The 25,832-nt window shown below is 40.0% G+C and overlaps 2 protein-coding genes across 4 annotated transcripts in view; both read right to left on the minus strand.

Moving 5' to 3' along the window:
- Positions 1 to 277: 277 nt before the first annotated feature.
- Positions 278 to 12,129, minus strand: si:ch73-40a2.1 (uncharacterized). Of its 2 annotated transcripts, XR_009425734.1 has the most exons (14): positions 11,719 to 12,129; positions 11,583 to 11,644; positions 10,299 to 10,908; positions 9,383 to 9,539; positions 9,060 to 9,151; positions 8,621 to 8,761; positions 8,348 to 8,452; positions 7,909 to 7,989; positions 7,648 to 7,740; positions 6,925 to 7,046; positions 6,689 to 6,749; positions 6,010 to 6,172; positions 1,131 to 1,264; positions 278 to 758 (listed from the first exon to the last, which is right to left on the minus strand). XR_009425734.1 is itself a non-coding variant. In XM_059526201.1 (12 exons), the coding sequence occupies exons 1-11, from the start codon at positions 11,789 to 11,791 to the stop codon at positions 6,718 to 6,720; spliced, it is 1,617 nt and encodes a 538-aa protein (XP_059382184.1). In that variant the 5' UTR covers positions 11,792 to 12,129; the 3' UTR covers positions 6,033 to 6,172; positions 6,689 to 6,717. The 2 variants fall into 2 exon arrangements, 1 of the variants encoding a protein (XP_059382184.1); XM_059526201.1 differs by lacking the exons at positions 278 to 758; positions 1,131 to 1,264 and having other exon boundaries at positions 6,033 to 6,172; positions 6,689 to 6,798.
- Positions 12,130 to 12,723: 594 nt separating this feature from the next.
- Positions 12,724 to 25,832, minus strand: part of ehbp1l1a (EH domain binding protein 1-like 1a) — a 41,838-nt gene continuing 28,729 nt past the window's right edge. For both annotated transcript variants that reach the window (XM_059526212.1, XM_059526220.1), the window contains 17 exons: positions 25,706 to 25,771; positions 22,740 to 25,237; positions 22,591 to 22,639; positions 21,936 to 22,136; positions 21,230 to 21,703; positions 18,164 to 20,599; positions 17,491 to 17,737; positions 17,242 to 17,396; positions 17,068 to 17,116; positions 16,302 to 16,832; positions 15,313 to 15,346; positions 15,075 to 15,118; positions 14,815 to 14,926; positions 14,530 to 14,629; positions 14,324 to 14,397; positions 14,025 to 14,139; positions 12,724 to 13,803 (listed from right to left, as the gene is read on the minus strand). In XM_059526212.1, the coding sequence (XP_059382195.1) occupies positions 13,713 to 13,803; positions 14,025 to 14,139; positions 14,324 to 14,397; positions 14,530 to 14,629; positions 14,815 to 14,926; positions 15,075 to 15,118; positions 15,313 to 15,346; positions 16,302 to 16,832; positions 17,068 to 17,116; positions 17,242 to 17,396; positions 17,491 to 17,737; positions 18,164 to 20,599; positions 21,230 to 21,703; positions 21,936 to 22,136; positions 22,591 to 22,639; positions 22,740 to 25,237; positions 25,706 to 25,771 (7,276 nt within the window). In that variant the 3' untranslated portion in view covers positions 12,724 to 13,712. The remainder of the gene's footprint in view (positions 13,804 to 14,024; positions 14,140 to 14,323; positions 14,398 to 14,529; positions 14,630 to 14,814; positions 14,927 to 15,074; positions 15,119 to 15,312; positions 15,347 to 16,301; positions 16,833 to 17,067; positions 17,117 to 17,241; positions 17,397 to 17,490; positions 17,738 to 18,163; positions 20,600 to 21,229; positions 21,704 to 21,935; positions 22,137 to 22,590; positions 22,640 to 22,739; positions 25,238 to 25,705; positions 25,772 to 25,832) is intronic.

Genomic DNA, 25,832 nt, shown 5'->3' on the forward strand with positions numbered 1-25,832 from the left:
TCAACTTATGATGTATATATATAAATATATATATATATATATATATATATATATATATATATATATATATATATATATATATATATTTTACACATATATTGCATAAAGCAAAATGGCACATCAAATCATAAAAGAAAATGTATTCCACTGACAAACAATTCCACAGTTTTTGCTTTTTCGTGTTTATTCATGTCTTTATATATATATATATATATATAAAGCCTGAGGGGGTATATATATATATATATATATATATATATATATATATATATATATATATATTGACGACAGTGTAGAAGAAAAGTAGAAAAATAAAAATATGAATCACAATATTGTATATGTATAAACATAATATATGTTTTGATAAATGTGAATTCTTATATGTACTTCTAGCAATGTTTAGTTTTATGTCATTTCTGAAACCGAAATCTGACCATAATGCTTAAAATATGCATATTGTGGACTACATTCTCATAATAAATTGTAATGCACAGCAGGTCTTCCTCCTCTTCCCTCAGGAGTCTAGAAAAGAACAAAGCCGCCCACTGGTTTAGGCAGGTATAGTACATGTGGTTTACATCATCCTCTCCCCCTCAGGCTCCAGGGTCTCTGCGCTGTCCTGGTGATCACTGGCTGCCTTCAGACCCAGGTTGATGTAGTGGCCCTCATCGCTGGCCTCCAGGGCTGGAAGCTCAGACAGAAGTGCTTTGAGGCTCTGAGAGGGATCTCTGTGCCAGCAGCTCAACATAAGCTCATATCTGACAGAGGAAGAGTCAAAGGAAAATAGAGAAGGAGAGCAGCAATGAGAGAACACAAAAAGCACAAGACCGAATCATCTTCCAGAACTGTAGTTTAAAAACCCCTCTTGCCATTTATGCTTCTAAAACATGCACAAAACATTATCATATACAATGATTTATAATTCAGCTGATTATGCACATTACTGCCGTGACTCATGAGGATTCTAAAAACAGACATAAACGTCTGCTACTGATTTCATTAGTCTTGCAATAGACAGGTTTTGATAAAGGCTTAGTCACAGGTTCCTGATAAAACAGACTTTTCTATAAATAATCATTCAGTTTTCTCAGTGCTACTTTTTGGGATGCTTTGATGAAAAATGTGCTTACAGTTTACTGTCATTGTCCCCTTGTTTGAGACGGTGTCCGTTTTCCAGGAAGTGTAGGAGCTCATGGCCAGAGATACCTGGATAAGGCACCTTCCCTCTGGATGTGATCTCCCACATGGTTATTCCAAAAGACCACTGGGAGACATAAGGTATAAATATTTTTGGTGGGTAAATGCTATTAAAAAAACGTATCCAGGTCATATTTTATGTTTTCTCAAAAAAAAAAAAATTTTAGGACCAGTTCTATTCAAACAGTTTGTGTTTAACTGGATGTTTAAAACCCACATATATATATATATATATATATATATATATATATACACACACATTCCGGTATGTATCAACAAAACTTAACACCCTCATGACATTCAAAATGTACGTGAGTTTGTTTCTCTATCAGATCTGATTTGGAGAATTTATCATTGCATCACAGTTGGGTGCCGTCAGAATGAGAGTCCAAACATCTGATAAAATTACATTTCTAGTGATATTGTCGACTTGATTGCACCGATACTATTTAAAATGAACTGAGCTGGATGACGACATCACTGAATTCAATGATGTACTGCATTTTTGCATTATTGACAAACTATTTTATTATTTAATACTGTCCAGTTGCTTTGATACAATCTATGTTGTTAAAAGCACTATATAAATAAAGGTGACTTGATTTGATAAAAACATCACAATAATCCACAATCTATCTACACAACTCCAGTCCATCAACAAACATCTTGTGAAGTGAAAAGCAGCATATTTGTAAAACACTGATTAAGATAAGACTTTTTACTGGAGAAAGCAATATTACAGATAGAGAACTCAGTACCAATGGTTTGAAGTTAAAAATGTCTCAATGATTTGCTTCTTACAAACATGCAGTTTTCCACTCAAAGGAATGTTAGTTGATGGATTGGAGTTACTTGATTACTGTATTTTTATCAGCTGTTTGGACTCTCATTCTGACGGCACCCATTCACTGTAGAGCTGGGATAGGCAACTCCGGTCCTGGAGGGCCACTATCCTGCAGAGTTTAGCTTCAGCCCTCATAAAAACTCACCTGCCTGTATCTATCTAGTAATCCGGAAAATACTGATTGCCTTGTTCAGGTGTGTTTAATTAGGGTTGGAGCTAAACTCTGCAGGACAGTGGCCCTCTAGGACCAAAGTTGCCTATCCCTGCTGTAGAGCATCCATTGGTTTTCATTTTCAAGGGAACTATTCTTTCATTGCAAAACACTGAAATTAAATCCATCCATCCATCCATCTTCTTCCGCTTATCCGGGGCCGGGTCGCGGGGGCAGCAGTCTAAGCAGAGAACCCCAGACTTCCCTCTCCCTAGACACTTCCTCCAGCTCTTCTGGGGGGACACCGAGGCGTTCCCAGGCCAGCCGGGAGACATAGTCTCTCCAGCGTGTCCTAGGTCTTCCCCGGGGTCTCCTCCCAGTGGGACGCGCCCGGAACACCTTCCCGGGAAGGCGTCCAGGAGGCATCCGGAACAGATGCCCGAGCCACCTCAGCTGACCCCTCTCGATGTGGAGGAGCAGCGGCTCTACTCTGAGCTCTTCCCGGGTGACTGAGCTTCTCACCCTATCTCTAAGGGATCGCCCAGCCACCCTGCGGAGAAAGCTCATTTCGGCCGCCTGTATCCGGGATCTTTTCCTTTCGGTCATGACCCAAAGCTCATGACCATAGGTGAGAGTAGGAACGTAGATTGACCGGTAAATCGAGAGCTTCGCCTTGCGGCTCAGCTCTTTCTTCACCACGACAGACCGGTACATCGACCGCATTACTGCAGAAGCTGCACCGATCCGTCTGTCAATCTCCCGTTCCATCCTTCCCTCACTCGTGAACAAGACCCCAAGATACTTAAACTCCTCCACTTGAGGCAGGAACTCTCCACCAACCTGAAGTGGGCAAGCCACCCTTTTCCGACTGAGGACCATGGCCTCGGATTTGGAGGTGCTGATTCTCATCCCAGCCGCTTCACACTCAGCTGCAAACCGTCCCAGTGCATGCTGAAGGTCCTGGCTTGATGAAGCCAACACGACAACATCATCCGCAAAGAGCAGAGACGAAATCGTGTTGTCACCAAACCTGACCCCCTCCGGCCCCTGGCTGCGCCTAGAAATTCTGTCCATAAAAATCATGAACAGAACCGGCGACAAAGGGCAGCCCTGCCGGAGTCCAACACGCACCGGGAACAAGTCTGACTTACTGCTGGCAATACGAACCAAGCTCCTGCTCCGGTCGTACAGGGACCGGATAGCCCTTAGCAAAGGGCCCCGGACCCCATACTCCCGGAGCACCCTCCACAGGCCGCCGCGAGGGACACAGTCGAATGCCTTCTCCAAATCCACAAAGCACATGTGGACTGGTTGGGCAAACTCCCATGAACCCTCCAGCACCCCGTAGAGGGTATAGAGCTGGTCCAGTGTTCCACGGCCTGGACGAAAACCACACTGTTCCTCCTGAATCCGAGGTTCTACTATTCGCCGGATTCTCCTCTCCAGTACCCTGGCATAGACTTTCCCAGGGAGGCTGAGAAGTGTGATCCCCCTGTAGTTGGAACACACCCTCCGGTCCCCCTTCTTAAAAAGAGGGACCACCACCCCGGTCTGCCATCCCAGAGGCACCGTCCCCGACTGCCACGCGATGCTGCAGAGGCGTGTCAGCCAAGACAGCCCCACAACATCCAGAGACTTGAGGTACTCAGGGCGGATCTCATCCACCCCCGGTGCCTTGCCACCGAGGAGTTTCTTGACTACCTCGGTGACTTCAGCTTGGGTGATGGACGAGTCCACATCTGAGCCCTCAGCCTCTGCTTCCTCAATGGAAGACGTGACAGCGGGATTGAGGAGATCCTCGGAAGTATTCCTTCCACCGTCCAACGACATCCCCAGTTGAGGTCAACAGCTCCCCACCTCTACTGTAAACAGCATTGGTAGGGCACTGCTTCCCTCTCCTGAGGCGCCGGACGGTTTGCCAGAATCTCTTCGAGGCCGACCGATAGTCCTTCTCCATGGCCTCACCGAACTCCTCCCAGGCCCGAGTTTTTGCCTCCACAACCACCCGGGCTGCAGTCCGCTTGGCCTGCCGGTACCTATCAGCTGCCTCAGGAGTCCCACAAGCCAACCAGGCCCAATAGGACTCCTTCTTCAGCTTGACGGCATCCCTTACTTCTGGTGTCCACCACCGGGTTCAGGGATTGCCGCCTCAACAGGCACCGGAGACCTTACGGCCACAGCTCCGAGCGGCCGCTTCGACAATGGAGGTGGAGAACATGGTCCACTCGGACTCAATATCTCCAGCCTCCCTCGGGATCCGGTCGAAGCTCTGCCGGAGGTGGGAGTTGAAGATCTCTCTGACAGGAGGCTCTGCCAAACGTTCCCAGCAGACCCTCACAGTACGTTTGGGTCTGCCGAGTCTGTCCAGCTTCCTCCCCCGCCATCGGATCCAACTCACCACCAGGTGGTGATCAGTTGACAGCTCCGCCCCTCTCTTCACCCGAGTGTCCAAGACATACGGCCGGAGGTTGGATGAAACGACCACAAAGTCGATCATCGACCTACGGCCTAGGGTGTCATGGTGCCACGTGTACTGATGGACACCCTTATGCTTGAACATGGTGTTCGTTATGGACAAGCTGTAACTAGCACAGAAGTCCAATAACTGAACACCACTCGGGTTCAGATCAGGGGGGCCGTTCCTCCCAATCACGCCCCTCCAGGTGTCACTGTCGTTGCCCACATGGGCGTTGAAATCCCCCAGTAAAACGACGGAGTCCCCAGTCGGAGCACTTTCCAGCACCCCTCCCAGAGACTCCAAGAAGGCCGGGTACTCTGCACTGCCGTTCGGCCCGTAGGCACAAACGACAGTGAGAGACCTATCCCCGACCCGAAGGCGCAGGGAAGCGACTCTCTCGTTCACCGGGGTAAACTCCAACACATGGCAGCTGAGCTGGGGGGCTATAAGCAGACCCACACCAGCCTGCCGCCTCTCACTATGGGCAACTCCAGAGTGGTGAAGAGTCCATCCTCTCTCGAGGAGTGTGGTTCCAGAGCCCAAGCTGTGCGTAGAGGTGATCCCGACTATCGCTAGTCGGAACCTCTCAACCTCACGCACAATCTCGGGCTCCTTTCCCGCCAGTGAGGTGACATTCCACGTCCCTAGAGCTAGTTTCCGTGTCCAGGGATCGGGCTGTCGAGGCCCCCGCCTTCGACTACTGCCCGATTCTCTAAGCACCGGCCCCTTACAGTCCCTCCTGTAGGTGGTGAGCCCACGGGAAGGCGGCCCCACGTCGCTCCTTCGGGCTGAGCCCGGCCGGACCCCGTGGGGGGAGGCCCGGCCACCAGGCGCTCTCATACGAGCCCCAACCCCGGGCCTGGCTCCAGGGTGGGGCCCCGGCTGCGCCATACCGGGCGACGTCACGGTCCTTTTATGTAATCTTTTCATAAGGGATTTGTGAACCGCTCTTAGTCTGACCCGTCGCCTAGGACCTGTTTGCCTTGGGAGACCCTACCAGGGGCATATAGCCCCGGACAACATAGCTCCTAGGGTCATTCGGGTACTCAAACCCCTCCACCACGTTAAGGTGGCAGTTCAAGGAGGAGCTGAAATTAAATAAAAAATAAAAAACTATTTTTATTATTATTTAATTTTCAGTAAGATTGTAAGAATCAGGGTCAGAAATGTCCTCAATGTTCTATACAGGGGGAAAAAATGTCTGATTCTTCAGTTGTTCAGCTTGTAATATGATACAAAGAAACTATTTCACTCATTTCTAAATTAGACACACACACACACACACACACACAAAGCAGTGATCAATTTTAAAACAAAGCACTGTATTAATCCTGCATTAGAAGCATAAACAGGACTGACCACATCACTCTTGGTGGTGAATAAGAAGTCAGACAGACACTCTATAGCCATCCACCTCACAGGCATGTTAACATCCATATTCTTCTGCCTATAGTAGTTACTGGAATAGATGTTCTTAGACAGGCCAAAGTCAGCCACACAGACATGCAGATCATCCCCCAACCTGTGAAAGCCAAACTAGGTGTGTGAATCCAGCACTGGGTAAGTATGGGGGAAAAACATTTTATTCAACATTAGGCGTGGCTTCTTCTCAAGACAATGCAAGTATTAAAGGTGCTCTAAGCGATGCCGGGAGTCGTAACTTCTTGTTGACGTTCTAATTGTTGTCAAACAAAATGGAGGCTAGCTAGACCCTCCCTCCACCTCTTCCGTGCACTAAACCCCCAAACCCCACCACCAAATCTTTCTTGTCGGTTATTGGCTGGAACAGTTTGTTATGTTTCATGGTGCGGGTGAGCCCAGTTTGTTTTTCTTGTTGTTTGTGGAGCCAGTGGTGTCTAGAGAGACCCTGTTTTTTTTACAGTGTGTTCAGGGGACAAGCAGCTAGCGGATAGTGAGGAGATGTTTGCTGGATGTGACAAAAAATGTTTTAGCCTAAAAAATGTGTGACATCACTTAGAGCACCTTTAACAGGACATTATTGTGTAATGTGCTCTCTGCTCCCCTCCTGTGGACTCACATGCAATTGCGGGCAGCCAGGTCTCTGTGTTAGAAACCCTGAAGGCTGAGATACTCCATTCCTGCAGCAATGTCAATCATGAAACCCAGAAGACTCTGATAAGGCACAAACTGGAGAGAAGGAACCATTTTTGTATATAATCAGCTGTGTGGTTATTTTAACCAACCCTTTAGGTAAAACAAGAGTATAAAGAAGGAGAAGTCCTCAAGCAGGTGTTGTACACGTGTGAGACTGACCATGGGAATATCACCGTAGCGGCTCGCTTTGAGGAAGCTGTGTAGATCTCCATACTTCATGAACGGAAGAATAACAAGCGGTGTGTGGATGGAGGACTCCGGGTCCCGCTCCAGTGCAACCCCTGGTGGACATAAACAACCTTATCTGTCAGTAGCATAATAAATCTAAATAATATAGTAAGAATTTCTAGGCTGCAATTTCAAGCAAAATAGACTGTTTTTTGGACAGGTAAAATTAATAGAAGCGGATGACACCGGAAGTCTATTATAGGGTATACAATCAATCTATCAATCATTTCCATTGTAGCTGCACTGCTCCTTTAAAGCAATCACTACATAATGCATGACCTTGGCTGGCTGCTAATCATAGCATTGAACAGATGCCAATTACATTATTACACATTACAGTTGCTATGATCCATAACAGACCCCCTCCCCCCCACCACCACCCATAATTATTCAGGTCAGAGAGAAGCAGGAGGTAAAAGTCAAGCGTATCCCACTGTTAATGTGCAGCTACAGGCATCACCAGAGGAATGTGTGGAAGTTCACACTTTGCCCTTGGACAGGACTATACAGGCCACAGATAATCAGTTGCCATGGAAACGTCTGTGCCCTTTGAAATCAGGTTATCCCAAATATCCCTCTCCAACTACATATAAATTATAGATTTTAGCCTAGATTTCAAGCATGAAATAATAATTTCATTCAGGAGAGACATACCAAGCAATTTGACTACATTCACATGATCAAAATGCTTCATAATTTCTGCTTCCTTAAGGAAGGACTCCAGATCTTCTTTACTGTGGACTGCACCTGATTTGACAGAAATGCTTAATGACATGACAGCAAGATAGAGGCTGATTTTTATTTATTGTGTAAACTGCATTGTCTCAAGCTTGTACTTAATTCTAAATTAAGATCATACTTTTTTACTTATTATCAGAATTATCACTTGCTCGTTGCATTATGCACACTATATACCTTTCAATGTTTTCACTGCCACTCTGATATCTTGTCCTTTCTGAGGGGAAAATATACCTTCATAGACGGCCCCAAATTCTCCTACAGATGGAAAAATTCCAGCATAAGAATCCGTTTGCAGAATGCAAAATGACATTCAAAATACTGTTTTCAATTAAATTATTCCTTATTCAATTATTCCTTTTTAAAATGCAGCCGTAATTTCAAAAAAAGTTGGGCTGTTTTGTAAAATGCAATCAAAAGTCAAGAATCTGTGATATTAATTCACTTTAACCTTTATTTAACTGGCAAAAGTACAAATACATTTTTTTTGCATATATAATAAATACTGTATATAATAATGGATGCATTTCAACCTGTTCAAAAGTATCTTTTTATGTCTGTGCAGAAAAATGTGCAAAACCCAGAAAAAGAGATCAGGGTGAGAGTCTGTCTATACCTTTCCCAAGCTTTTGGCCCATTGTCAGCTTTGTACGTTCCACCATCACGTCTCTAAGATCACACAGCAGCCTATCACTCATTCCTTCCAGCACCTCAACTGATCCTGACACAGGAAGACAGACACACAGGAAAAATGCAGAGTGAAGGATTTTTATTTTTATTGAGTATTATGAATGTTGGTAGCACACTTGGTATGAGTCAGTGCTGTCGGAAATTTGAATGCATAGATGACAGGAATGAATTGCAAAAGTGACTTCTCACTCAAACATACTTGTGGATTCCAGCAGAGGTCGGTCAGTATGCAGCTGTACATATCCATAATCATGCTGAGACACTTCCCCTAAAAGTGCTGTACTTCTGGTAGGAAAAGGCCTATATTCAACAACCTGATCAGAGCTGCTCATCCTACAAGCTGAATGAAAATCATCATTTTAACTGTGTTTACACAACTTCTATGTCTTTTTCTATATGGTATAGGAGTAAATATAGAAGCCTGTTTCCGAAGCATGACAAATTGATTAAAATGGTGATCTCACAATAAGCCTTTTCTGAGTGCAATTCTACCTTATTTTCTAGCAATTCTGAGCAAAAATAAAATAAAAATTTGAGATGTATAAACTCAGTATTTGAGACTGTAACTCACAACTAAGTTTATAACATGCATTTCTGAGAAAAAAAGCATAAACTGGTGAAAATAGAAGCAGACTCACTGCTGATAGGCTCCGGTTGAACAATGTAAACTTGTTCTTGAGAGCGTCGATATCGAGTCACACCAGACATGGGCTCTGTTTCTTGACCTTCACTGAATACATACACACAAAGCAGCAAACAATATATTTTATGCAGTACAGATATATTCACTTGTCCTAAACAGAAAAAAAAATCTATTGCCATGCTAAAATGTTATACAAATTTAAATGAAAATGTTATGCATTGACCATTATTCTAAAGATTTTGAAGGACCAAGACTTGTTTATGTTGGACAAGCATGCAAATGCATAAACATTTGAATTTTCAAATACAATATGTTTACCTGAGCTTGTGACTCCTTACAAAGATGTACACAACAGCAATGAGAATGAGAAGAACCATAAGAGAACACACTAGACCAGCAGTTAGGATAGGAGAGAGTCCCAGGCTGGAATCAGCTGTGGTGTCAGCAGGGGACAACAGGCTGACTGGAGGTCTTACTGAAACCAGCACAACATACAATTTCAGCACTGTATACAGTATAACACAAAAACTAACACCATATTTTAATGACAATATCAGTCAGTAGAGCTTTTCTGTGCAAAACTCCTTTCTATGATGCCATGCTAAGATGCTCTGTGGTTTTACTATGATATAAAAAGCTGCATATTAGAAGGATTTCTAAAGCATCATGTGACACTGAAGACTTATATTATATTATCTTATATTAAAACTGAAGAATTATTTTATCTTAAAAGCAATGTTAAAGTTGAAAATCATCATTTTTCTTACCATTCAGAAAAAGCTTTCTCTGTGAAGACTGTGTATAATTTATGTATTGCTGGCATAAGGATTCTAAACATATTTATTTTATTTCTCTCTCTCTTGATTCTACTTAGATTGTCAAATAAAATGTCATAAGTCGCGTATATTTATTTACTTATATTACAAATAAGTATATTTGTAGCAATAGCCAAAAAAACATTGTATGGATATTTTGTAAATTTCCTACAGTAAATATATCAAAACTTAATTTTTGATTAGTAATATGCATTGCTGAGAACTTCATTTGGACAAATTTAAAGGCAATTTTCTCACTATTTAGATTTTTTGTACCCTCAGATTCCAGATATTCAAGTAGTTGTATCTCGGTCTAATATTGTCAGATCCTAACAAACCATACATCAACGAAAAGCTTATTTATTCAGGTTTCAGATGATGAAAACTTGTCATTTAAGACATATATAACATTGTCTCACCTTCTGAACAGTTTCCATCTGTCTGGTATCCTGTTTCACAGACACATGACCCCTGCGGCGGACCCCACGTCCCATTTGTTTTACATTCCCTCATTGGGGTGCTGATCTCCACAGAACCGTTAACACACGCTCCTCTCGCCAACACTCCTGCTGCTGTTTCCTCAAATTTCGTTTGGTTCCAAACAAATGCTGGGCATTTCAGGAAGAACACCTGGATTGAAGCAATAAAAGTGCACTTGCTGCTGTGGCTAAATCCCAGGAAAAGACCCTTCTTAGAGATCTTTCCCAATTCAAGGCCCTTAGCATGGCTCAGGTGCTCATCCTGAGGGACAGCATCAGGAAACGGATGCTGGACTGCGATCTTGAAAAGAGCTGGTATTTTTGGTTTTCTATAGTACTGATCGTGCATTTGGTTCGATTCTCGCACATAGATATAAAGAGGCTGCTGGTCCGCTTGGGCAAAACTTAGGTCCAGAAAAAGTTTATGGGCATCTTGTTTGGGGATCCATTTGGTCCACAGTGTTTTGTGATCATTATCCAATTCTGGGTTACAAGCTTGATAGACAGAGTGTGTATAGTCTTTTCCAAGCTTCATTTGTGTTTCATTCCACTTATATTGACCAAAAGAGAAGCAAATCATTATTTTGATTTCATTATTCAATTCTTAATAATTAAAAATGGACCATTAGTAAACAATACATCTGTTAGTTTATTATCTGTATAAAATGATCAATTATTATCAGCATGAATAATTTTTTATAATTTTTATTCACAAGAAAATTACATTCAAAACATTTATAATGTTATAAAACATGGCAATATTATAATTTTATACATAAATGCTGTTCTTTTGAACTTTCTGTTCATCAAAGAATCCTGAAAATAAAATGGCTTCCACAATAATATTAAGCAGCACAACTGTTCAACGTTTTTCAGCACTAAATCAGCATATTAGAATGATTTCTGAAGAATATATATATATATATATATATATATATATATATATATATATATATAAGAAGAAATTTCCTTCATAAACGTTATATATATTATATTTATATACAGTTAAACATGTATAATAAAAATGTAACATGCATTTATAAAAACAGCATATTCCGGGAAATGGATGAATATGTTTTTTTTTTTTGTAAATAAAAAAAGTACATGTGCAGCCTATTATAAAAACAGGCTTTCTTCGTAAAAGTCATTGTTTGAGGAACACAAAACCTAGACCTTTATGGAATTAGGCGAATAGATAACATAGAAACTGTGTTAGCTACTTACAGCGTTTGATGGTGAGAATGTCCATTGTAGTCTGGGCTGTTTGCTTGAATCAAATATTTCTTCTAAAAAGAAACGCACTTTTATAGAGCCTGATTACAATGACATAATATCCCATAACATATCCTGCAAGTCTTACCTCTGATTGGTGTTAGGTCTACGGACACATCAGCGAAGACAGTCCATGAAATAAATAATAAAAAATAAAACATATTGAAGAAAGGTTCCTTTAGTCCGACAAAGATAAATGTTTTCACTATTACTTCCGAATCCACTTCAAACTTCAGCAGTCCTTAGCTATAGTTCCGGTTCTTTTCCCCCTATTTTAAACGCCAGTAGAACTTAATATTACTAATAATGTTTTATATGTCTTTCTTTGATTGTAGTCCAGCGTCAAGCGGAATAACCCGAGGCCTTTTTCGTGAACAAATCCCTGCTTTCTATGAACTTTCAAATGTTTATCAGGTATTCAGCCAGTGACTGCCAGAAAGAAGAAGAAAGAAAGGGGAAAAGCGCACTTTAATGGTCTAGTTTTTGTTCCGTTAGGAAGCATATCTGAGTAGGCAGTGCTTCTTTTGTAGAAATGTTGTGCAAGACTGTGGTATATATGGAATTTTTGAGAAATGGTTATGTGCTGATGTTTCCATTTAATAGGGAAGTGAACCATACAACCATCTATAAAAAATATAATATCTAACAATTAGCCTTTATTATTTGATAAAAATGTTTCACAGCAATTTACAAAAAAAGGCTAAGGTTCTATATAAACACTTCAAGGAACATTTCTTTTAATAAAACAAACAAACAAACAATTTTTTTCCATGCTTACACACCCCTCAATACACTCCCTACAACTCCCTTGTTGGTAAAGAAATGATTATGTGTGTGTGCATCTGCATTTATGCTTGCTTGACATAAGACACATGCCATGGTGAATCATTGTATTTTGGGTGGAGCTCTGCCTGTGAAACTTATAGAGCTCTGCTAAATCAGCTCTTTCTATTGAGTCCAGTGGCCTTACTTGGGACCCTTTGCACATACTGATGATGACCACATATTTCCTTTAAAAGAAAACTGCACAATACTTGTAAACACACTATTGAACTTGTTTCTGTTCAACAACCACCAGGTCGGATGCAATGAAGAATTTTAAAACAATTTTATTTCCAAAAGACCTGTCAGCTGTAGGTGTGTTAGCTGACACCAGGACTTTTCAAAAACAATTCACTGTCGAATAATGACATTTCAAACAGTGTAAACAGGGTCACAGCTAAAATCAAAGAGTTGAGAGTTTCTAAACAACCAGTCACTCAAAAAAAATTCTATAACACACACTTTTTTAAAGAAGAAATTCTTATGAATTGCTGAGGGTACATTTTCTTTTGCATTCTGTACCATACATGGATAAAAAATGATCTTATATAAATACATTCCAATTTTTTTCATTCAAATATTTTAAAACAAAATGCTAACACTCAATGTTCATGCACAAACTCTCTTTTTGACAGTTTGTATTTTTTTTTATCCTGTGAAATTAGGTTCTTCAAATAAAACCAACCACTGTAACAGTATTTGGAGGGACATCATTAAGATCATATTGTTCAAATGATGTCTTAATAGAGACATTTTGTGCAAAATGTTTATTTTCTCTCATGCTTTCTTGCTGTTTTGTCTGTTTGTTGGGTTAGTTAAATGTGTGACTTTGTTACAAAGCAGTGTCTTTTATAAAACTGCCTGATCCTTCTTTCATACTTGTACTGTACTATTCTAAATAGCTTTGAGATCCCTTAAAATCACTGCAGCAACCAACTTTACACACAAGTTAAATAAGGTAATAACACTGCAAAGGTCACGTATATTATTTTTACTGAAAATGTAAAACGAGAACTGCTGTCAGAAGTCTATTGACCATTACTGTCTATTTCACTTATTCAGACTAAAAATGTCTCTAAAAAAAACAACTTTTAATCAACCCTGAAATGAGCATTCATGGTTCAACACGAGGACTGAGAATTCATCTAGTCACAATCTCCTTATCATTTAATGTGATGTGGTCCACACACACCTCACTAGTCCATCAGCACAGTGTTTAATGGTGGACAATCCTGTATAAAAGCAGGTGCACAGGATCCCTCACTGTAACACACACTTCTCTTTCCGACTTCCATATTTCCTGCGCCTCATTTCTAGTCCTCTCTCCAACCTCTCGTCCTCTTCAAGTGCCCTTGAGAATGAGACGACAGAGAAAAGGTAAGAAAAAGAGAAACGCTCAACAAGCAAAAATACAGTAAAAACACTAATATTGTGAAATATTATGATTTAAAATCACAAATTTCTATTTGAATGTATTTTATTTACTTCAGTCTTTGCTACACAAAGCTACAACATTTCAATTCTGGTCTAAAAAAAGAACTGAGTATATTTTGTAATGTGAATGAATCTCACCCTCTTTCTTTGGCGTCTATATCACGCACGAGCTCATCTCTCTGGTTGACTAAAGACACCAGCTCCTGCAACAACAGCTGCTCTCTGGTTTTATGGGCCTGGGTTTTCTTCCATTCTTCAGTTTTACAAAACAAGCAAGACAAAAAGTTGAGGATAGTGAGAGGTGCCACATGCCAAAACTGATATTTGATGAGTGCCAAAATGTCCTTAATATGTAAAAACACATGCATATGCTCCTGATCATATGTACACATTTTCTTTCATTCTTAGCTATATAGTTCTCCACTTCACAGTCGTACCCTCCACAGCCATTAAATCTTGTAGCTCTTTCTTCAGCAGCTCAAATTTCCTCTCCAAATCTTGCTCTTCTTGTCTGTCACACAAAATGAATGATAATTATTAGCTATGTATATTAAATCAGCCTCTGTTCAAATAAAGCTTTAGAGAGATCATCATTTTAATAAGTACAGTGAAACAAAATTGGAGTAAGTGTGAAAAGACTTACAGTAACTGCAAATGGTCTTGTCTCCTGATCAAAGCGTTCTTCTTGTTGACCAGGGTAAACCACTCCTGAATCAGTGTCTCTTCTTCTACACGATCACTACCTTCAAGTGTAGATAAGAGAACAGCTTCATCAAGCCACAATAAGTAAATGTATTGTCACTTGCTTAGCACATAATCTATCATAATCTAAAGTTAGTGAAAAATGTGAATAATAATCTGGAGATGTGTGTACATTTTGTATATATTATATATATATATAATACTACTACTTTAAACAGTGATTTACCAGACTCCATAAGTCTTCTTAGTTTCCTTTCCACAATGTCTGCTCTGCGGTCTATCTGCTTTTGTTCAGCTTCCAGCGCCTGCATCTCACTAAGTACATATTGACTGACATCCTGCAAATACACAATACTCACACCCATTTATACCACCCTATAAAGCATTGGTTTGGAGTCAGTTTACTATACAATACTATTACATATAAGCCAATCTATAAAATACTTTTTATATTTAGCCAATATTTCAAACAAATCATCAAATGACCTGATGCTCTCCTGCAGTGCCTTCTTCAACATTCTCTACGTTTTCTACACAAACAAGACAGAAGAACAATACATCTTAAACTGTTTAAATGCATGCCATAGGTCATTTAATTTACACGTTACAATAGTATAAAACCAAAAAACATTCATAATTTCTTACATTTTGCAGAAAATATGTTATGGATTTGACATGTCAGAACATAAAGTCTTTGAAAAGTATGTTTTGAGTTAAAACTTACGTGACTCTGAACCTCCTTTGGCTGCTTCACTTTCCTGGGTACAAAAACATAATGCACAGCAGCTCAGTAATACACTGTTTATAAAGATAACTCAATTATACGAAAATGTGAAAATTATTACCCTCACAAGGAGACAAAAATACAGTGCTATACAATCCAGTTCCGAAAATAATATCTTTCTCATGAAACATGAACCACATGTTCAAAAACCTGAATTAAACAGAGCGCAAACTGCCAACAAGAGCCATCACAACACATCTACTGTATACAGTCACATATGATGAGTTCTGTATAATACTGAATACTGTATATGTTTGGTTAAAATGAATTTCGTGAAAAATGCATGAAACTGCAAAGTACACAGACCATTTACAAATCTCATTTCACTTAAAATGTTTAGCTTTTACGCATGATAGTTATTATTATTAACAATTTTGTGTGTGTTTCAAACTCATCTTCAAGCACTGACCATACTCCATTCTATTCAATTTAAGACTAATAACTAGTGCTGTCAAATGATTAATCACGATTAGTCACATCCAAAAGAAAAGATTTTGTGAGTACTGTGTATATTTGTATATTTAGTATGTATATATAAATACACACACACATGCATGTTTATATTTAAGAAAAAAAATTGCGTTTATATATGAAATATATCTTTATATGATATAATTTATATGAACATAAATATATACACGTAAATACATGTAAATATTTTCAAAATATATGTGTATGTCTTTACATATACATAATACATATACACAGTACACACACACATATTCTTTAAACGGAAACTTTTATTTTGGATGCGATTAATTAATCACAATGCTGAAAATTCAGCTTTGCCATCGCAGGAATAAATTATATATTAAAACACAGTATGTTCAAATAAATACAGCCTTGGTGAGCATAAGAGACTTTTAGCAAAAATAATTTTTTAATAATTCCAAACATTTGACCAGTGAAGTATAATTGAAATGTTTTACCTCTGTACCGCTCTGCTGTTCGTGTGGTTCAGCCTCATCCAGTGACTCTCCCCGCAGCTTCGATCTGCGCTTTTTAACAAGATCTGCATCCTTGAGATGAGAAAAAGCCTTTGAGGTGTGAGTTCTTGGTGGTGCCACCAGAGGCTGAGCGACCCCTGATCCTCCAGCCTGGCTCGGATCCTGCGTTCGCTTTGTTCTTGGAGGTGGCACCAAAACACCAGCACTGTCCTTGACCTCCTTTTCAGGTAAGCTCCCGTTGGTCTCTAGGGTAAAGCCGCTGCCCTGGAGCCTTTCTGTGCAGTAGCGAACAGCGGCTTCTGGGTCGGCTTCCTCCCTCTTCTCACCAACAGCATAACTGGACTCACTGCTGTTCTTCTCGATCTGTATGACACTGAGCTCCTGGCCCATGAAACAGGTGCGGATCTGGTTGAGATACGTCATCACACTGAGCCTGTCGGGAACTGCCAGCAGCACCATGTCAGAGGGCTCTATCAACCTAGAGATTCCCAGTTCAGCAAAGCCATCAAACGCCTTTGAATAAAATAGGAAATTTTTATTTTTACAATTTGCTGATGACAGAATTATAATCATTAAGGTAAGTGCACAGCAAAAATGGTCTTGTAATTTGTTTTGTACAGTAACATTTGAACATACAGTTTAGACTTAAAATAAAACAACAGTTAATAGGATCAGTCAATTAGATCACAGTCAAAGGAAATTAAAAAAAGAAAGAAGTCATTATCTAATTTGAAAATGGGTGTATCACCTTCTTGTTGTTGCGCTTAATGTCATATGGATCCAGCATTTCATAATTTCTAAAGACATAATAACAAACAAAAAGACAAAATACTGAGTAGAACTGGATTGATAAAAAATCCATAACCCATGTAACATTTATGAAATGAGCTTAATGGCTTCTTCCACATAAAAAAACACCCACACTTTATCTGGATGGAAGTGATGCAGGATGGCACAGAAAGCGAGGCCGTTTCTCCATGAGGTGCTGAAGTTTGTGATCCGGACACCCTTGTAACCTTGTGTGACCTTTTGGCACCATTCCAGCAGAAACTGACTTGAATTCACCAAGGTCGCAATCTAGAATTGAAGGCAAAAACAAATTAACCACCTGCTCATTGATGTCACTATGGTAATATGATCAATGTAATTAAAAAACTGCAGATTTAACAACCTCTGTTTCACTGGTTGGCGATGTGGGAGCTGTGGAACTTCCCTGAAGGTCTATGGCATCCTGTGCAGCTCTTCGTTTATTACGAACAGGCACTGTCGGCTCATTATTTGCCTTTTCTGAAACCTCATGTTGATTGGCTGACGAGGAACTGGGAATGGAGACGTCTTCTGGGAAAGTGGCACTTAAACGTTTCTTCACGCGAGGCATTGGCACAGGAAGACTGGAGGAGTCTTCAGCTACTTCTTGTCTGGATTAAAGAAAGAAAAGAAATATTAAACAAAACTGATTTCTACATTGAAATTAACTAGTATTGCAAAATCTATCCAACTCATTTAGATATAATTCTGAAGCCTAAAAGAAATGTATATTTAGTTTTGCATAAACGACATATGCATAACAACAAAATTAAACAAGCACTAACAACAGCATCAAACAATCATTTATTTTTATTTACATTGTGCACATTTTTCATAAAGACAAACAATTTAAAGGTCAAACCCATAATGAGTAAATTATTATTAAACTCATTATTTTTGAAAACCCAACATCAAAGGAACACCAGTATTGGATGAATGGACAGAGCACCAGTTAGAGAGCAATTACTGCACTTTTGACAAAAATTGGCTTTTGAAATGTCTACAAATGTTGCAACAGTTTATCCTATGAAACTTACCTAAATACATCTATGATAACACCTGTATCATCTACAGTGTCCATGCTCAAATCAACCTCATCATCTCCAGAATGTACAGCATCCGTATCTTCCTCAACACTTTTATCTTTTTTAATGTGTTGGTCTGTCTCTCCTTTGTCCTTACAATATTCACCAGGTGGAGCATTAGTCTTAGGTTTTTCACTGATAACATCAGGTACTAACTGGCCTTCAGGGGCTAAACCAGACTCCCCCAGGCCTTTTTCGTTTAGCTCTACTTTATTGGCACTTGAGGTGGTGGAATCCTCCAGGCTCTCAACCTCTGCTTCTGCCCTCCCCTGCATGTCCACTTCAACAGAACATTGTTTGTGTTCTGAGAGATGAAGCTTGCCTTCTTCTACTTGAGGGAAGCTTGGAAGGTTCTCATCAGAGAACTTATCACTAAGTTTGTCTGAGTGGGGAATTTGGATGGGCATGTTTGCATCACTTGGTGATCCGTCAAGGACCACTATGTTAAATAAATCTAAATGAGTTGGACAACTTGAGGGAACAGTGATATCATCTGGAAATGAGCCACTTAGACGTTTCTTCACACGTGGCATTGGCACTGGAAGACTTGAATCTTGATGCTCTTCTGTTTGTGGAGCAATGATATCTGAACCTGCTTGAGATGGAAGGGAGGATGAAGGGCCTGGAAGATCATCTGGAAAAGAACCACTGAGACGTTTCTTAACACGTGGAACCAGGGCTGGCAGATTTGAATCTTGAGGGTCTCTGGTTTGGAGAACAATGTTGTCTGAATCTGCTTGAGATGAAGTGGTGAATGAAGGGGCTGGAAGATCATCTGGAATAGAACCACTGAGACGGTTCTTTACACGTGGGACAGGGACTGGAAGACCTGAGTCTCGATAGTCACCTGTTTGTGGAGCAATGCTATCTGAACCTGCTTGCGATGGAAGGGAAGATGAAGGGGCTGGAAGATCATCTGGAAAAGAACCACTGAGACGTTTCTTTACACGTGGCACTGGGACTGGAAGACTCGAACCTTGATGGTTTTCTGTTTGTGGAGCAATGCTATCTGAACCTGCTTGTAATGGAAGAGAGGGTGAAGGGGCTGGAAGATCATCTGGAAAAGAACTACTGAGACGTTTCTTTACACGCGGGACTGGAACTGGCAGATTTGAATCTTGATGGTCTTCTGTTTGTGGAGCAATGTTGTCTGAATCTGCTTGAGATGAAGTGGCTGATGAAGGGACTGGAAGATCATCTGGTAAAGAACCACTGAGACGTTTCTTCACACGTGGCACTGGTACTGGTACTGGTACTGGTAGACTTGAATCTTGATGGTCTTCTGTTTGGAGAACAATATTACCGTGATCTGTTTCAGATAAAGGGGTGGATAAAGTGGCTGGAAGATCATCTGGAAAAGAAGCACTGAGACGTTTTTTTGAACGTGGCACTGTGACAGGAAGACTTGAATCTTGATGGTCTTCTGTTTGGAGAACAATGTTACCTGGATCTGCTTCAGATAAAGGGGTAGTTGAAGGAGAAGGAAGATCATCTGCAAAACATCCACTGAGACGTTTCTTTACACGTGGCACTGGGACTGGAAGATCAGTGCAACTAATTCGCATTTTTACTTCCGACACCTCAGGAACATTCAGATCCAGTTGTACCTGGTCTTTCATGCTCAATTCATCACCAGCATGGGTCTTTCTTTTGTCTTCAGACTGGGACATACTGGTGATGACAGAAGACAATGTACTCTTTTCTTCAAACTCTCCTCCAGCTTCATCAACATTGCTGGTTTGAGCTTTATTCTTCCGCCTCTGAGGAGCACGTAACTTTGTGACTGTGTCTTCATCAGGCACTAAAGGAAAATTTTCTTCGCTGTTGCTATGACATGATGCTATAATTTCTTTGGGTGTGGGCTTCTCTTTGGGTTCTGGTGAAGAAATCACAATTCTGGACACTTTTACTACATTTTCAGCTTCAGCTGTTTCTATCACAGAGGTCCCTTCAGGAAAAGAAGGGCTTGTCAGTGGGACAGGTACATCCGTCAAGCGACCCGTTTCTAAAGATGTACCCTTATCTACCACAGCTGAAGAACTCTGGATGGTGGTGAGTGGAGTATCTGGCTGTACAATTTGTGATGTACTCTGAGAATAATGATCCGTTTGTTTTATGACACAGATGTTATCACTCTGATCTTTTGGATCAGCTGGGTTGGAAACTGGTGATGATGATGGAAGTGTCTCTTGAAGAATGTCTTGCTTCTTAGTCCTTCTTGGTGGCATAGGTTCTTTTGAGGCTGAAACAGTCTGTTCTGTGATCGTCTTTTGGTTATGATCATTTATTGAAGACAGTAAGGACATAGGTGGTTTTACTTCATCCAGCAATTCGTGCTTAGTCCGTTGGATGAAAAGAGAGACTTCTGGGACAAAATGATGTTGTGGCCTTAAGAACAAAAATACAGTATCACTACTTTATTTTCTGTTGAGGTAATGAATGCACTGACTGTACCACGACAAACTTATAAATCACAACCAAACATCCTGTTTAACATGCAGTTGTACCACTGCATGAATTGGTGTCTTCAGAAATTGCACATACCTTTGCGTCATGCAACAAATAAATTAAAGTCACAAGGTGAAGTGCATAATTTCTTTGTTTTAAAAAATATCTCTCTGGTATTCAGTGGAGATTTCAAAGTAGTTTCAGCCTGCTTAAATATTTCAAAGGCTTGATTTGTGGCGGGACAATTCATTCTGGCCAAATAATGGAAGAAGGGGCTAAAATGAAAGGGCGGTAGGTGTGTTGCATATCTGGACACAATTAATATTTCTGCAATTCCATTAGGTGCCACTAGTGGCATTGAAATGACACACTGCACCTTAGAGCAAAAAGCTAAATTACAGACACATGAACATAATATTTAAAGAAAAACAAAAAAACAGACAACATAATAAAAGCCATTTCAATGCAAAATGTGTGCAGATGTGAGTTAAAAGAAAAACGAATATAGCCGTGCTGCCATTTACAGGACTTGCAGGTTGGGTTTGAATGCAACACTCCTGATGAACTCACCCCTCCTCTGGAAATAGTGTGGTTGACAACTCATCCTTCAACATTTTACTTTTTGTCACAATCTCATCATTACCAGTTTCCTCTTGAACCGAAGATGTAAACTCCTTTATCAATGAGCCAATATCTGTTTTGTCCTCCTCGTCTCTGGTTATCTCATGAAGTTCCTCCTCTGTTAAAGGGGGCCACTTCCTCATTAGGCAAAATTCTTCATCTTCAACAAACCAGCTTTCAGTCTCTTTTGATGACAGTGATGTTTCTGAACACCCACCAACCAAACGCCACATGTAGGGTTCAGCAGAATCAAAGGCCTCAGACTCCGCTGCCTGTACGAGTTCCTCTAATGAATGATAACTTCCAGTGGCACTGTCCTTGGTACCCACAGAGGATGAAAGACTGTCAAGAGGATCTAAAGTGTCTGTGCCTGTGACTGATCCAGAGCTAGAGGGCTGCAGTATTGCAGCAACTGTCTCATAACTAAAAGAAAGCAACACTTTAGATGTAAAAAGTAAAAAAAAAAAAAAAAAGTTTCCAGAAAAATAAATGTAAACATACGATACTAATGAAAATTACTTTAACAAAGAACACATTGGAATATGGGTTTGAGTAGTTTTAATCATCTCTTAGCATATTGATATTAATCTTATAAAACTATAAAATAAAGCAAATGTGCTCAGTGATTTCACCCAGCTAAGTTATTTAATCTTACCCTCTGTGAAAGACATCAACTATAGTCCTAACAAGACCAGAAGATCCTTCTTTTTCAGGGGAAGTATCATCTGCCTCCAAAACTTCCCATCCTAAGGCTATAGCAGTCTCTCCAGGCTCTGCAGTATCATGAGTTTTACTAGCAGACTGCTCCCCAACATGTTGCTCTCCCAGAAAAAACTTCACCTCATGGTTTTCAATACTGATAAAGAATACAGTAGTTCAATAATCAGCATGGTCCATGATGCAATTCACATGCACCATGCGTCTCTCTCGTGTACATGCACCAAAGGTGTTTTTAGGCACAACATACATTCAGGTAATATAACCAAGTTAGTGAAGAAAAAGTCATATATTACTAAGGTAAAAACAAATAATGGCGAGCCATGTTTTATTGGATTATTTTGAATGACACAATGGGTGTTGCTTTACATGAACAAACTTGCATAAAGCTCCCAGTTAAGCCTTAACAATGTCAATAAATAATATAGAATACATATATAAAATAACTACAATAAGATAAATGTGGCCTCAATTAACGTACAAAACAACCCAAACGATGTCAAAACAATATCTTGCACATGCAAGAAAAGAACACAAATGAATTTCTAAAATGTTTTCACACGCCATACACAAAAACATGCTATGAAACTCACCCTCCAGCCACGAGCATTTCATAAGAACTTCCTATTTCTTTCGGATTTTCTTTAAAAAAATCAAACAAACAAAAAGTAAAAATGTCTATAGATTTCTGAGAATACATATTGCTCAGTGTTCAAGTCACAGTCTAAAATGGATATCTTACCAGGGCCTGTTATATCCAGTGTTTGATTATTTTCAGATTCTAAGTATTGGGTAAATTTGGCTTCAAATTTGGTGTGTTCTTGGGTTGGAATTGATGGAGAAATTGCATATGTAAAAGCAACTGGGAAATCAAGAAGCCTTGCTTCAACCGGGGAACATGGCACTTCAGGGACCAGGTGACTAAATTCTGTTTCATTGGTTGCAGAGAATGGAGACTCTGGAGAAGCTCGGAAGACCGTTGTCACTGGACCCTCTTCTTTTTTAAGCCTTTCTGAGCATGGAAAACCATCATGTCTGGCCTTATCAGGGCACGTCGGGGCAAGCAAGAACATAGGTTTTGAATATTCATCATTATCCTTTGTATAACTTAAAGAACAAAATTGTCTTTCTTTAAGAAGTTTAACCCATATGGGCTTCTGAGTGGACCATATGCTTTCTTGAGATTTTTCTATGGGCACAGATTTAACTGTAGGAACACCTACAATGAAAGAAGACATTGGGCAAGAATGCAAAATGCTTACAACATCTGGGTCTTTATGGAGATAGAAACCCTCCACTTTAACCTGAGGTAGAGAAGGGAAACCAGCTATGCATGCTTCTCTTGGGCAGGTGGGTACAAGTGCAAACATCCTCTGCAAAATATTTTTGTCTATTTCTTTATGCGCAGTTGCGAAATTAAACTGGACAGGCATCTCTGACCTCGTTCTCAGTGGCCTCTCTAACAGAGGCCTTTCATTCTCAAACCATGTTCCTGTGTTTATTTCCTCACTTGATAAGAATCCCGTGATTCTTGACTTCTTTGGAACGCACTGATGTAGATCAACCATACTGTGGGGAAGTGTAGCTTTGCACTTGTGTGCATGTGGGAATCCTGGTATTCTTTCCTTTGATGGACAGGTTGGAGCCAATGCAAACATTATTTTAGTTAATTCACTAAGCCAAACAACTCTGTCATTAAGAACAACAGGTTGCTTTTTAAAAGATACATTGTACAATGTTTTCTTGTCAACAAACCAATCTAAATGCTCCTTTTTAGAAGAAAATCCTATAACATTAGACTTCTCTGGGCAAGAGGGAAGCATGTGCAGCATTATTGGCTCGGACACAAATGGAAAACCTGGAACATGGACCACTGATGGACATGTAGGAGCCAAAGCAAACATTTTATGACCATTTTCTTTGCATATCTTGTCCATGTCCAAAACAACAGGGGGTTCCTTTAATTGATTTGAATGCAAAATAACTGCACTCAAAGGCCAATTGGACATCTTAGGGGTCTGGATGCTCGGACAACCAGCTATATGCGAAATCTCTGGGCAAGAGGGACAAATGTTTTGCATGTTCGGCTCCATCTGTGATTTACAATGTGGTCTAGATGGAAAGCCTGGAATACATGATGCTTTTGGGCATGTTGGTGCCAGAGCTATAATCTGTGAGTCTTTTTCATCTTTAACGGGGCCAAAAATACCAGTCTGTCTATCTTTTAATGAATTGCAATAGATTACTGCTTGATCACTAATGCACTTCATTCCTTCACGGACCCTTAGAGAAGGACATCCAGGGATTCTAGAAAGCAATGGACAGGATGGAAGAAGCTCCAACATATTTGGCTCTGCTTGGGTTTCAGGGATACAATCTGGCATTTGCGTAGCATTTTGAGACACAAAGGTTAATATCTCATTTGTCGGTTTTGAATCATCCCTCAGTTCTGACTCAGCAATTGTAGGCTCTTGAAGAATTAATTCTTCACATGATATAAGTATTTCTTCACTCTTTGGAGCAGATATGAAATCAAGTTTTGAAGATGGAACTGTATCCGCCATCATTATAGTCGTCTCTGAATACTCAACTGGACTTTCGATGTGTAAAATTGGCTTTGCTTTAGGATGTTCTTCCAATAATGATATTTCCATGCTCAGGCACTCCTCATGATGCTTTTCCTCTGGAATTGGGTTCTGCGTAGATGTGTCAACAACAACGAATGTTTCTGGAAAAGATATACATGGGGCCTCTGTGAGTCTCTTAGCAGATGGAAAGCCAGGAATTCTTGTTTCATTTGGACATGTGCACATGAGGGATACCATTTTTTCCTCATAGCATGATTTTTCCAAGTGTGGCATTAAATTATTTTTTGTTGATTTATGTGGATCATCCCAAATTATATTTAAATCAGTAGGCCAGTTGATTGTGTCTGTTTTACATATGCTAGATAGCACTGTTGATGGAGATCCAAAAACTTTTGAGAACAGTGGACATGATGGAAGAAGATCTACCATGTTTGGGACACACTTTTGTTGCGGTTCTGTAGGCTGATCTTCAGATGTTGAGGGTACCATTCTATTATAATCTTTTGTAGTCTCTTCTTGCTTAAAACCTTCTGAAAACTGTTCTGGTCTGTCTTGGGATGTCCATAATACACCTTGATCCATGTCATCATTTTTAACCAGAGTTTCTCTGTAGTTTTCAGAAGGTGGAATCTGAGCACTTATGCTTTGACATCTGAGAAAAATAAGCGTATAACCAGATGTCAGATGTGAAGTTGCAAGATTTGACTGCATGCATCATTCTGTTTACTGGAAGCCATTTAAGTGATTCCATATACATGATGCAGGCAGCAGGCATAAATTGTCTCTGTTACAACTCACAAGCTGTTCTTAGTTTTCACACCATTATGAATTTATGATATTAAAGGCACTGGTGACCCAAATGACAATTCTGTCATCATTTACTTATCTTCATGTTGTTCTAAACTTGTATGGTCTAAAAACACTGAGGTATTTTTCTAAATATATTAATTGGTGTCAACAGAAGAAAGAAATGGATACAGGTTTGGAACAACATAAAGATGAGTGACAGATTTTTTTATTTTGGGTTGAACTATGCCTTTATGCATGTGGAAAAAAACGGATGCTGTTGCAGCAAGGCAAAGCAATAAATTCTCTATCTTATGTTTCTTTTCAAACTCACCTCTCCTCAACAGTCAGTAATAGTGGCATGTCTGGTATGGAGTGCCACATTCTGCAATGCATTTTCCTAGAAACAATTGTCAAAGTATTTCATGCACTATTCACTGCCTGCAGAATGTGCAATACAA

This window comes from Carassius carassius, chromosome 3 (assembly GCF_963082965.1).
Source record: "Carassius carassius chromosome 3, fCarCar2.1, whole genome shotgun sequence".
Lineage (NCBI taxonomy): Eukaryota > Metazoa > Chordata > Actinopteri > Cypriniformes > Cyprinidae > Carassius > Carassius carassius.